Below are 13,048 nucleotides of genomic sequence, written 5' to 3' on the forward strand. Positions count from 1 at the left end.
ATGTCAGACAGGAGAGTATTGTTCACAGTTCTGGATTTGATTAAAAACATCACTTTACAAACCTATACTGATTGTTGCATAATGCTATGATATTTGTCTTTAGTGTCGACATCCAACATTGCTCTTTATGAGCTTTCATTAAATAATAAAATACTTTCTGTCTCACGTTGCGCAAAGGAAAAAATTGAAGTGAGGACTCAATTGCAGAGAAGGTGGATTTATTAACAAAATATACATAATAACAAAACAAAAATCCCAAAACAACTTGAACAGAACATGAAGCACAACAGTGAAACAGAAGACACACGACAACGATGGAGACTGTAAAGGGCAGAAATAATGAAGGAAAAAGGTGGGGCCAATTAAACAATAATCAGATAATAAGAAGGGTGGGGAAGACAAGAGCACATAGCCCAGAAATAAACCAAACACCACATGTGCAAAACAAGACAACAGACATGTGACGTTCTGATAGTTGCATAATAAGGGATTTGTTTTAATTTTTGCAATGATATTTGACTTTTTTGAGCTTTTGAACAGAGTGTTGTAAGATATTAGTTTTCATTCATATTTTTTTATTCATTTTAATGTTTTAGTAATTTTGTGTTTTTGACAAATAAAGTTTTTTAAATTACATTTTTATTTCAGTTTCAGTTTCTTATTTTAGTACATCAAGTGTGGGATATTTTGTGCGCAGTGGGATGGTTGGAACTCAACTGGCCTAATTCCTCGGTTAGAAAGAACAGCAGCTACTCCAGAGTGAACATTGACAATAGTAATGTTTATTAGGCCATCCAATTGCAAGGAATAAACAGGATTGCGTGGGTATACATAAATGTGTGTGTGGTTTCTGTGAGAGAACAGAATAAATATGATAAATATACATAATCATGACATGACAGAAGATATACTAATATATTAGTTTACAATAAGAACTGTAACTATACACTGATAAGATTTGTAACGGTAAACCTGAGCTTATTTGTAACATATAACCGCTAAATGCAGCTACATTAAATGGAGCGGGCTACCGCACCCGCTGTTAACAAGCGGTGTCGAATTACAAAGTGTGTGCGCTGCTTCAGCACTGCCGCGCGCTCTTTATTAACAATTGTTAATATGTCAAGCAGACACTGGAAAATGTTTTTGTCAACATACATGATAATCAACTATTTCTTACGAACAAATAAACATTGTTCATAGCACAATAACTGGATGATTCTTCTAATAGGTGAGCATTACACCGAGTGAATATATATTGACCTTATATTAGTTCTGAGGTAATATTAACTGAATTACGCAATGACACACTCTGAAACACATCTAAAGTGATAATAAATATTGTTACTTACGGAGTTATTAACGCACAGTAATACCACACAAAGCAAAACAGACTTTAAAGGAATAAACAAAGCCAGGAGAACTCCTCTCGATGCTGCTGAAACCGAAACCTCTTTGCGCATGCACCAGACAAGTCTGAACAAGTTTGACTCGCGCATGCGTGAGACAGGGAATTTTGTACAGCCGCCCCACAAATTTAGGTAGGAAATTTGTAAGTCCACAAAAGGCCCCACCACTACTAGTGCTGCAAACTAATTTTTAGGCATTTCAGGCAATACAATTAGTTTAGCAACAGGGCGGACATATGTGTTGCCTTTAATGTCCACTTCCACGGCTCTTATTGCACCATCGTCACTTGGTAGGACTCTGGTTACCTTACCGACTGGCCATTGGGCTCTGGGAAGTTGAGAATCCACAATCAATACAACCTGATCGACTGCTAGGTTTTGTGTGATGTTCTGCCACTTCTGTCGAAGCTGGAGACTGGGTAGGTAGTTCCTAAGGAACTGGGTCCAGAAGTGATCGGCAATCACTTGGCTGTGTCTGTAGCGTCGCCGTCCAAGTAGATTGCTGGGTCCATACACAGCCTGAGGTAGAGAAGAGTCCTGCCGCCCCATAAGCAGCAAATTGGGGGTAATAGGATCAGGATCCGCTATATCAGATGATACGTACCCCAGGGGTTTCGAATTTAGGATGCCTTCCACTTCGATCAACACTGTGGTAAGGACTTCCTCCGAGACGGTATGATCTTTCAGAACAACTTGGAGCGAAGCTTTGACGGATTTAATTTCCCTCTCCCATACTCCTCCGAAGTGCGGTGCGTGAGGTGGGTTGAATTGAAAGGATATTTTCTGTTTGGCTAGTTGCTCTTGGAGGGATGGTTCCATTTCGGCAAAGGCTTCAGAGAGCTCACGCTCTCCACCCCTGAAGTTGGTACCTCTGTCGCAGATGATCTCAAAGGGCTTTCCTCTCCTTGCTATGAAGCGTCTGAGGGCTAGTAAAAAAGAATCTGCGTCCATGCTGCATAACAATTCGATATGTATGCATCTTGTAGTGAGACATTTAAATATTATGCCCCATCTCTTTTCTTGCCGTCTGCCAATTTTGATCAGATATGGCCCAAAACAATCAACTCCTGTCGACCAGAAGGGAGGCTGGTTAATCCTCAGACGGGAAGCAGGCAAGTCTGCCATTTTGGGTACAGTGGGCTTGCCACGCCATTTCCTACACTCAGCGCATTGTCTCTGGTGCTTTTTGACCACCTGGCGGCCTCTGAGAACCCAATAGGTTCGCCTTAACTCTGCAAAAACCCTTTCAGGACCTGCGTGCATCAGGCGGTCATCAAAGTCTTGGATTAACAGTTTTGTTATGGGGTGTTCTGGTGCCAACACGATAGGGTGAAGTGTATCCTCTGATAATGTTGCAGCTTTGCGTAATCTACCACCCACTCTAATCAGATCAAGGTGAGAATCTAACGTTGGAGCAAGGGAACATAATCGACTGTTTGAATGCACAGATTTATTGGCTTTAAGAGCATGCACTTCATCAGGAAAACTTTCCATTTGTGCACGTCTGAGTACAGCCGTTTCAGTCTCTATACGTTCTGTCGCTGACATAGGGGGTGCTGCCGCCCCATGAAGAGAGTGATATGTGGTCATAATGAGGTCATCCCATGATTTGCAGTCATCTACATTCGGTAAAGAGGCATGACTGATTGAGATATTACCACAGAATGAGGATTTACGGAGTTCTTCTGAATCTTCAATTGCCATTGAAGGGTGGATTGGCCAGTGTTCTGAAGATTGTTGCAGAAATGCTGGACCTTGCTTCCATCTACTGGGATGGGACAGATATATGAGGGTCTTACCGCGAGTGATATCGTCAGCGGGATTGTTATCTGAGTCCACGTATCTCCAGTTCTCATATCCAACGAGGTCTTGGATCTCTGCGATTCGCGTGCCAACGAACACTTTGTAATTGCATGACTCAGACTGTATCCAGTGTAGTACAGTGGTTGAATCGGACCACATTACCGTTTGCCTGATATCAAGTGTAAGCTCTGTGTTCAGTGTCTTGGCTAGCTGAGCTCCCGACAATGCTGCAGAGAGCTCAAGGCGGGGCATGGAGAGTTGCTTCTTGGGTGCCACCCGTGACCTCGCCATGATGAATGCAACTTGAATGTCATCGCCCGTTTCCACCCGTAGGTAAGCCACAGAGCCATATGCCTTCTCCGAGGCATCACAGAAGACATGCATATCGATAATAGAGGTGGTGTTATTGCATGCTGGTGTGTAACACCTGGGCAGTGTTATTCTCTGTAGGTCAGGAAGCTCTTCTTCCCAAGTGTGCCATTCTGAGAAGATGTCAGCTGGCAGAGGTTCATCCCAACCTCCAACCCTCTTCCATAGTGTCTGCACCAGGATTTTGGCCCTTGTGGTGAAAGGGATGATGTATCCGAGTGGGTCATACTGGCTAGCCAGGATGCGATAGACACTTCTCATTGAGGTTTCCCCAATTGTTGACACAGACCTGTGCTTATAGCCTAAAATGTCCTGTGAGCAGTGCCACACAAGGCCGAGGGTTGACTCTTGCGGATCAGTTTTGTTTGCAGAAAGCCACAGCTCACAGCCTACTGATTTGGCTTCAGCGGGTAAATGTGCAATCACACCGGGAACATTGCTAGCCCACTGCCTTATGTCAAAGCCACCAGCCGCTAATACTGCTCTAATTTTGTCAATGAGTTTCTTAGCCTGATGCTGAGACTGGAGAGACTGTAAGCAATTGTCCACATAGAAAGACTGCTGAACAGACTCAACTACATCTTCATTGCCTTCCTTGTTGTCTCTGACATGTCTCTGGAGGGCATAAGTAGCGCAGCATGGACTACAGGTTGTCCCAAATGGTAATACTCGCCATTCATAGATGTCTGGGCTGCGATCTCTTTCCATGTCTCTCCAGAGAAAGCGAAGCAGTGGCTGATCTTCCGGTAACAGTCTGATCTGGTGAAACATAGCTCGTATGTCTCCACTTATGGCAATGGCATACTCCCTGAACCTGAGCAGGACTCCCAACAGTGGTGGACCAAGAGTAGGACCAGGTAGTAGATTGTCATTCAGATTCATTTGATTGTAAGTGAAAGAACAATTGAAGACCACCCGGGCTTTGTCATTGTGGAGCACAATGTGGTGAGGAACATACCATAAATCACGGGAATTAGCTGCTTCTGGATCAGTTATTCGTACTGCATAACCTGCCTCTTCAAGTTTGTGTATCTCTTTGTTGTACATTTTTGCCAGGTCAGGATTCTTTACCAGGCGACGTTCTGTGGCTCTTAAAAGGGCCATGACAGCGTTGGGTGTTGCCTGCAGTCTAGCTGCATCCCGCTTGTAAAGTAGTGGGGTAGCATAGCGGGTTGTACCATCAACTGTAACACGTACCGATTTCTCCTCCAACATGGCAAGTGCAGATCTATCTTGTCTGGAGCGGACTACTTCTTTCTCATTTCTCTGGGGCAGTATGTCAAGCTGCCACAATCGCTCCACATGTTGACGTAAATCTTGCGTTGGAGAAAGGAAGGTAGTGTGGAGGCATACATCTACGTTTGAGGGATGCTGGAGAAATGTTGTTGGCCCTTGAACTGTCCAGCCAAGAAGTGTGTGTACCGCTATAGGGCTACCAAGCGGTCCCATTCGGATTGGGCAGTTTGGTGTGATCAACTGTGGATAATCTGATCCAATGAGTAGCAAAGGCTGCACTCTAGTGAACTCTAGCAAGGGAATGTCCCTGAGGTGTCCATATCTTCTCTTCAAGGCGTCCGCGGGACATGACTGCTCAGCAAGGTTGAGATCTGCGGCTGTGAATGCGTTCCGAATCACATGTTTAACACTTAAGTGTGATAGAGCAGATACCTCGAATGAGACTGTGGTTCCTCTTAGCTGAACAAGGTCTTGTCTTATTGTTCGAAGAGTCAAGTTTTCCTCAGATCCTTTCAAACCTAGATGTTTGACTGCTGCTGGCAGGAGGATCGTTCTTTCAGACCCATCGTCCAACACGGCATGGGTGTCCAGGAACCTTTTGCCACTGCGAAGTCTTACCGGGACAACTTTTAACATTACTCTGCCTGAATGACTGGCCTGGTCCAAATAAACCTGAGAAGTGGTTGTGCTCACTGTGAGTATGCTTTGGTTTTCTGCCTTGACTGCAACTTCATGCAAAACGGGCAGGTGGAGTCCCCCACATGTAGAGCAAGTTTTCTTGAGCGTGCAGATGTCTTGTTTGTGACCTCGACCACACCTCCAGCATTTACTGTGCTCACTAATCCAGCTTCCTCTTTGTGTGTGGTTCAACTTGCAAAAGGCTGCACAAGCATTGAGATAATGTTCATGGTTGTTGCAGTAGGGACAAAAGGGCTTGAAACGCTCCCGCTTTTTAGCTGTAGCTGCCATTTTGGTGTCTGTGAGGGAGCTGGTGGGCAAATGAATGGCTCTAGGTTGTTCACTGCCTGTGAGAATTGTGGCTGCTCTGGCTCTGGGCTGAAAAGGAGGTTTCTGATCTCGCCGGAAGGGTTCTGTATGCACTGGCCCTGTAACACGCCTAGATATTTGAATGGCCTGAGCCTTCCTCTCCAGCCACTCTGCAAATTCTGGCAATGTGTAAGTCCTGGAACTGCCACTCACAATGATGTGCTGGTTGAGGCAGTACTCTATGAATGAGTCTCTATAGCTGACAGGCAGTTTGGTCAGTAGGGTGTCAACGTGGGAGCCACATTGCAGTTCGTATCTAGAGGGCCCATGCATTGTGTTCAACATGCCCACCAGTGTATTAACAGCCGAAGAAAAGTCCTCAAATCCCTGCGCATCACCTGGTCGGATAGCTGGTGCATTGAGGATAGCTCTTAGCTCGCTCTGAATTAACTGTCTTGGTTGACCGTATCGCTGTTCAAGAGCCTGCATTGCACTGGTGTAGGGAAATGGGCTGTTGACATACCTTTTAGCTACCTGGTAAGCGGCAGGCAGATGCAGATGATCCAAGAGCACTTGATATTTATAGTCCTCTGTTAGATGTCTGTGTGGGCCAAGGATACTGTCCAGTCCCTTCTTAAGCATAAGGAAATCACTCTCTTTCCCTGAGGAGAAGACTACCAGCTTTGGTTTGGGGATGCCGTAGGAAGACGCAATGGCCATTTCCATCAGTCCAGGTTCCACAGGGTTGATGGGATAATCATACTGTGGTTGTGGTCCAGGCCAAGGAGGTAGATGCAGAGGTAGTGGTTGATAAGGTCGTTGAGGATGCATCACTGGTTGCGCTGGTACAGGCTGCACTGGAGCTGGCACCGTCTGCTGGTACTGTGGCTGCAGTGCGGCTGGTGCAGATTGTACAGCCGCTAACTGACGTTGCGGTTGCACATAAGTGTGTGCTGGCTGTACAGAAGCTGATTGATGTGCTGGCTGTATGCGGGCCGGTGCAGCCTGCAAAGGAGTCGGCTTATACTGTGGCTGTACCTGAGGATAGGCAGGCAGAACAGGCTGAGCAGCTGTGTGGGGCCATGAGTCTGATCGTCGGAATTCTGCAAATTGTCTCTGAGGCTGTGGCTCTGGCAGGGAAGATCCACGACCTATATTTGGTGGCTGCATGATTGGTTGCGGCTGCGGCTGCGGCTGCGGCTGCGGCTGCGGCTGCGTAGCTGGCTCGTGGTAAAGTGTCTCCTCATATTGTGGGGATGATGCTACAGTCACAGAGGGTTCTAATCCAGGGTTACTGAGTTCAATGTGAGGAAGACTCTGGTAGTGTCCGTAAACAGGAGATCTAGCAGCCTGTCGTACACTGTCCATTCTGATTTGAAGCTCTCTCATTTCACTGCTTAAATCTTTCCAACGGGCCTCTAAGTGATGCAGCTTTCCCCGTTCAAATTCTCTGTTCCCTGTAGCAGGAGTGATATAGCCCCTATAGGGATCCTGGTTTGCTTGAGATATTCCTTCAGTGACCTCTGCTGGTGAAGAATAAACATGACACGGAGATGGATAATCAAGCACATAATCCTCCAAGTAGGTGGGCACCCGCCGGGTACGACTTGGACGAGGATCTGGCTTTTGTCCTCCCTCATAGAAATCTCTGGATGTAGCCATAGCGCAGCTGATGTCCCGTAAATCCGGCTCGAAGGACCAATTTGTGGGATATTTTGTGCGCAGTGGGATGGTTGGAACTCAACTGGCCTAATTCCTCGGTTAGAAAGAACAGCAGCTACTCCAGAGTGAACATTGACAATAGTAATGTTTATTAGGCCATCCAATTGCAAGGAATAAACAGGATTGCGTGGGTATACATAAATGTGTGTGTGGTTTCTGTGAGAGAACAGAATAAATATGATAAATATACATAATCATGACATGACAGAAGATATACTAATATATTAGTTTACAATAAGAACTGTAACTATACACTGATAAGATTTGTAACGGTAAACCTGAGCTTATTTGTAACATATAACCGCTAAATGCAGCTACATTAAATGGAGCGGGCTACCGCACCCGCTGTTAACAAGCGGTGTCGAATTACAAAGTGTGTGCGCTGCTTCAGCACTGCCGCGCGCTCTTTATTAACAATTGTTAATATGTCAAGCAGACACTGGAAAATGTTTTTGTCAACATACATGATAATCAACTATTTCTTACGAACAAATAAACATTGTTCATAGCACAATAACTGGATGATTCTTCTAATAGGTGAGCATTACACCGAGTGAATATATATTGACCTTATATTAGTTCTGAGGTAATATTAACTGAATTACGCAATGACACACTCTGAAACACATCTAAAGTGATAATAAATATTGTTACTTACGGAGTTATTAACGCACAGTAATACCACACAAAGCAAAACAGACTTTAAAGGAATAAACAAAGCCAGGAGAACTCCTCTCGATGCTGCTGAAACCGAAACCTCTTTGCGCATGCACCAGACAAGTCTGAACAAGTTTGACTCGCGCATGCGTGAGACAGGGAATTTTGTACATCAAGTTAAATGAAAATTAGAAATCTCACCTTGGCAACTATAAATATAGTATGTAAAATGATATGTCTCATATGATTAGTAATATAATTTTTTGTATATTATATTTTATGTCAGTTTATGTGCATTTTATTTCAAGTAACAAAAATGTGTTTTTCATGGCTTTGGTTAGTTAATATCTCATTTGAACAAACTTTCCCAACATTTGCCCCTCAGAAAAAAAGAAAAAAGATTTTGACGCCAGCACAACAAAAAGTGCCAAATATTAGTCGTTCAAATATTTCATTGCAACTTGAGAAGCCAAGAAGATTTATAGACAACACTGACATTAATCTGATTCGCACACAGTTTATTGCTAGGCTACTAATAATCACAAACAGAAGCAATAATGGAAATATATGCAATGCAGCCTTTGATGCATATATGGAACTAAAATGAGATGTAGTGACATTACTGGACTTTTGCATGTATTTGTGTGTAATAAAGGATGTCAGGTTTTGAAATAGCAGTGTTTGTGGGTTTTTTCAGCGCACAGGAATCTCTGTGTCTTGCTACGAGAGGCCAAAACATCTGTTCTCAATCACAGCTCAGAAACAGCAGTATGCATCAGCGAGGAAGACTTTGGGATGTGAAAACAAAAGGAAACACGGTTAAATCAGTGTGTTTTCCCCAGGGTTGGGACATAAGCGGATGAAGCATGAGTGTCAGAAGATGACCGTTGTCCGTGCGTTTTTATGCAATAGGCCAATTATGTATCACATGAAGCCACACTACGACAGCAGCGACTAACACACGGGAGAGTCAGTGTTGGCCATGCAGTTTTTGGGTGGAGATCACACTTGGTTGCCAGGTTGCCACAAAAACAAAGACTTCAAATAATAATAATATAATGATGATGGCGATGGCGATGTCACCACATTTACGTAATCATGCTACAGTCATTAGTGATGCACGAGTGAAATCATTTCATTACTGCATTTAATAACAGAACAAGCTCTGGAGTTACTTAATGTCTTTATTGTGGAGACTGGGGTAAGTTGTCACACATTTAATTTGCACCTTTATATATAATTCAAGTCTTCTTGTTTTTTTTTTTTTTTGTGAAGACTCAAAGTTTAAAGCCTTAAAAAAAACATTTGAACATTTACACCATTATTGCTCAAGAAAAAAAAGAGCTTCAGTTCATTAAACACAAAGACCCCTAAAGCGGGGCATGTCACACACCATAAACATTCATGAAACACAAATCAATTAACGAAAGAGTTAAAAGTGAGCAAATACGAACATATCAAACCATTGTTTTGCCTAACCGCTTTGGACCATAACAAATATTATAGATTATAAAATACATAATGCAATATCATTCATCATAGTTCATAATATAGTAGAGCAGTGGTCTTCACTATTTTTTTCACGAGAGCCGCACTGATAGCACAAAATCAATAGGAGAGCCACTTTTATTGCAAAGGCGTTTCTAGGATTTTCGTTTTAGGGGAGCTTAGCCCCCAGTGAGGGTAACCTGTGGAAAAAATCGTAACATAGTGTAGTGTCCAAATTGCGCCATTAACTAGTAGCTTACAACATGCATACCCAAACGATATTGGCTGTTTATTACTTATAAAGCAAATATTCCCCTCTTACTGCATGTTCATACTTTACATGTAATAATTGTATCCAATAATGTTTATAATAACAGAGATCCAAAATGTTAGGGGGGTTCGGGGGGTATGCTCCCCCGAGAAAATTTAGATTTCTATGATCTACATATGTGCATTTTAAGATGTTCTGAAGGCCAAAAAATTAGATAACAATAGTACTAAAAATGCCTAATCTGATGAAAATGGCTTTGTTAATATTTCTTGTTCATTATAGGCCTACATTATGAATCACATAGGCATATTTTCAGTTAAAAATTGTGAAATTAGAGTAGACAAAAGTTTATTAATTTGCCTGAATATTTCTTGAAAATAAAACTTGGCCGCAAAAAGAAAATTGAAGATACAATACAAGAGAAAAATAAATGACAGATGTCTTAACTTTAATTTTTTACAAAAGGTGCATATATCTGCTACAGAGGCTCAGATGCACACACACACACACACACACACACCTCTGCTTCTGACGTGCGCTCTGCTCCGCGCCGCTGCGGATTGAAGAACACGCAGACTAAAAAAACGGGACGAAGCCGAAGCCTCCCGCCATCCAAAAAAGCAGGATTACATTAATGCTGGGATGAGCGGAAGCATGCATTTCCTTGACTTTCTTCATGTTGTATTTGTAGCTTGTCGTTGCAATCCTTGTGAGGCATGCAAGATGTTCATTGGTGAGGCGGTTTCTCTGTTAGAATCGTCCTAACTTGGCGTCGTGGAATGTATTTGGCGTGCATATGGCACGCAGTTTTTCGCGTGCATATGATACGCGTATTATACGCACGAACCCCCACCCCCATCCAAGAGCGTGTCATATACACGCCATAAGTGCGTATCATATGCACGCCAAAACTCATATACATTCCACGAGATTGCACACTCATACTATTGATACGCATTCACATGTGATATAATGCGAGCTGCAAATTAAAGCTTGGCGAACCGCATGAGGCTCGCGAGCCGCGCAATGAGTAACACTGTAGTAGAGTATACAATAACAAAATATAAATAAGCTTCTTTCCTGCAATGTATTGTATGCAAGTTTTCTGGTAATACTTCACCATAAAGTTAACATTATTAATGCATTAGCTAACACATAAACAAAGACTTTGGTACAACGAACAAAGAAAGTGCACCGCCCAATATGGCGAATAAGCCCCGCCTTCTAAATAAAAGAGCCAATCGTTGATTAGTAAAGTCATCGCATCACTCTGGTTCCTATAGAAACAGGCAGTTTCTGAGAGAATTGCGCCTTCGCATTAGCTTTGTCCAGGCTGAAAAATGCCATTTTTTATCACGATAAGAGCATTTTTCTAACAAAATTTACAAGACAGTTGTTTGTCAGATTTCATTGGTGACATCAAATATGAAATTGAATCGAACAGTTTTGGAGATTTTGATGTTTCCCCATTTCAAAGAGATGGGAGCTGCACTTGCATGCCCGAGAGGCGTTTTAAAGATGGCAGCCGAGAGAAATCATCTTAAAGGGACTTTGACATAAACTAACAATGAGCATTTATTTATTGCACATGGTTATTTATTAATCATTGGCATCAGCGCTGCGTTACCCCACATACGCATGAGTGAAAGAAGAGGAAGCGCTCGTCTGCGGCAGAATAAAAGCTATGCGAAATCCAGGCATTTTTGTTTTGAAAAAGTGACCTCTAGTGGTGAAAAATTACATATTGTGCCTTTAATTCATGGATCCTTATTGTAAAGTGTTACCAGTTTTTTAATGTGTTCCTCATCTGTGAGAGACAACAAGCATTTGTGAAACTGAGCTAGACAATAACTCCTCTAAAGAGTTGCACATGTTTAAAACAGACTAGTCTTTTAGTTCCTAGTTAAATGCACATGTATCTGTTGTCAGGGAAGAATAACAGTGTGTCTGGCATCCCCTTGACTCTCTCGGCCCATGAAAACACATTCTGTTTACGTCTGAAGACTTGTTACGTGAGAACATCATGTGACTGAACTAAATGGGAAGCGCTGGTCTCTGGACGGTGGGTCGGGTCAGGAGTGTCCGCTGGTCTTTGACTGATTGAAAACGATGGGCGGAAATTACTCTGGCACGAGAATACGTGTCAATGTGTCAGCTGGATCAAGTTTGTGTAATATATGGTTGAAGTAATACAGTACAGGTCAATTCTTTATTAATGCAAATAGATTATAGTCCCATGCTGCTTGATCAAAGTGAATCTTTTTTTCCTGAATACGAGGCCAAGTCAAACCAGCGTATCTGTTCTGGAAGAACTCAGCAATGAATCACATTACACATTCCGATCATTTCAGCTATGGCCACATAATCCTCTAACTTCGCTCTTTCCCATGAGATTTACATGGAGCTGCGGTTAGAACACGTCCATCCCAAATACACTACTGTTTATGTAGTGTAAGAGATTAATGATTAAAATAAATAACTGATCAAAAGTGACAGTGAAGACATTTAGATCTATTTATGAAAGAATCAAAGAAATATGACTGTTTTCAACATTATTATTAATCATAAATGTTTCTTGAGCATCAGATCATCAAAGGATGATTTGTAAAGGATCATGAAGGAGTAATGATGATAAATTCAGCTTTGATCACAGAAATAAATTACATTTTACTGTATATTCACATGGAAAACAGATATTTTAAATTGTAATAATATTTCACAATATTACTGTTTTTACTGTGATTTTGATCTAATAAATGCAGCCTTGATGAGCATATAGTAATTTCAAAAACATCAAAAAAATTTAAACATTTGTATGTCGAGTGCTGTCAATCAATAAAAAAATGCATGATCATTTTTAATCATGATCAAAAAGTTTAAAATAATTAATATTGTAATAATTTCACAGTTACTTTTCAAATTAATGTAGAACAAACTACGGCCAGTATCACTGATTCTAATACTGATGCCTTAATGGAAAAAAAACATTAATGCCATTCAACATTACATTATAAATGTATTAGGCTTTTAAAAAGAACAACAGTCTTCACATAAACCAATTATAATTATGGTTAGACATACATAAATTGAATGAAGTTATCACATA

The 13,048-nt window shown here is 42.0% G+C and overlaps 1 protein-coding gene across 1 annotated transcript; it reads right to left on the reverse strand.

Annotated features, from left to right (window-relative positions):
• Positions 1–1,543: 1,543 nt before the first annotated feature.
• LOC137041673 (uncharacterized) lies at positions 1,544–8,261 on the reverse strand. The gene is made up of 2 exons (XM_067418227.1): positions 8,185–8,261; positions 1,544–7,682 (listed from the first exon to the last, which is right to left on the reverse strand). Exon 2 carries the CDS (start codon positions 7,464–7,466, stop codon positions 1,593–1,595), a length of 5,874 nt encoding a protein of 1,957 aa, XP_067274328.1. The 5' UTR covers positions 7,467–7,682; positions 8,185–8,261; the 3' UTR covers positions 1,544–1,592.
• Between the last annotated feature and the right edge of the window lie 4,787 nt (positions 8,262–13,048).

Source organism: Pseudorasbora parva, chromosome 15, assembly GCF_024679245.1.
Source record: "Pseudorasbora parva isolate DD20220531a chromosome 15, ASM2467924v1, whole genome shotgun sequence".
Classification (NCBI taxonomy): Eukaryota; Metazoa; Chordata; class Actinopteri; order Cypriniformes; family Gobionidae; genus Pseudorasbora; species Pseudorasbora parva.

What these genes read in the sequence shown, in the direction of transcription:
- LOC137041673 (XM_067418227.1), bottom strand. Translation starts at nt 7,466, where the DNA reads ATGGCTACATCCAGAGATTTCTATGAGGGAGGACAAAAGCCAGATCCT.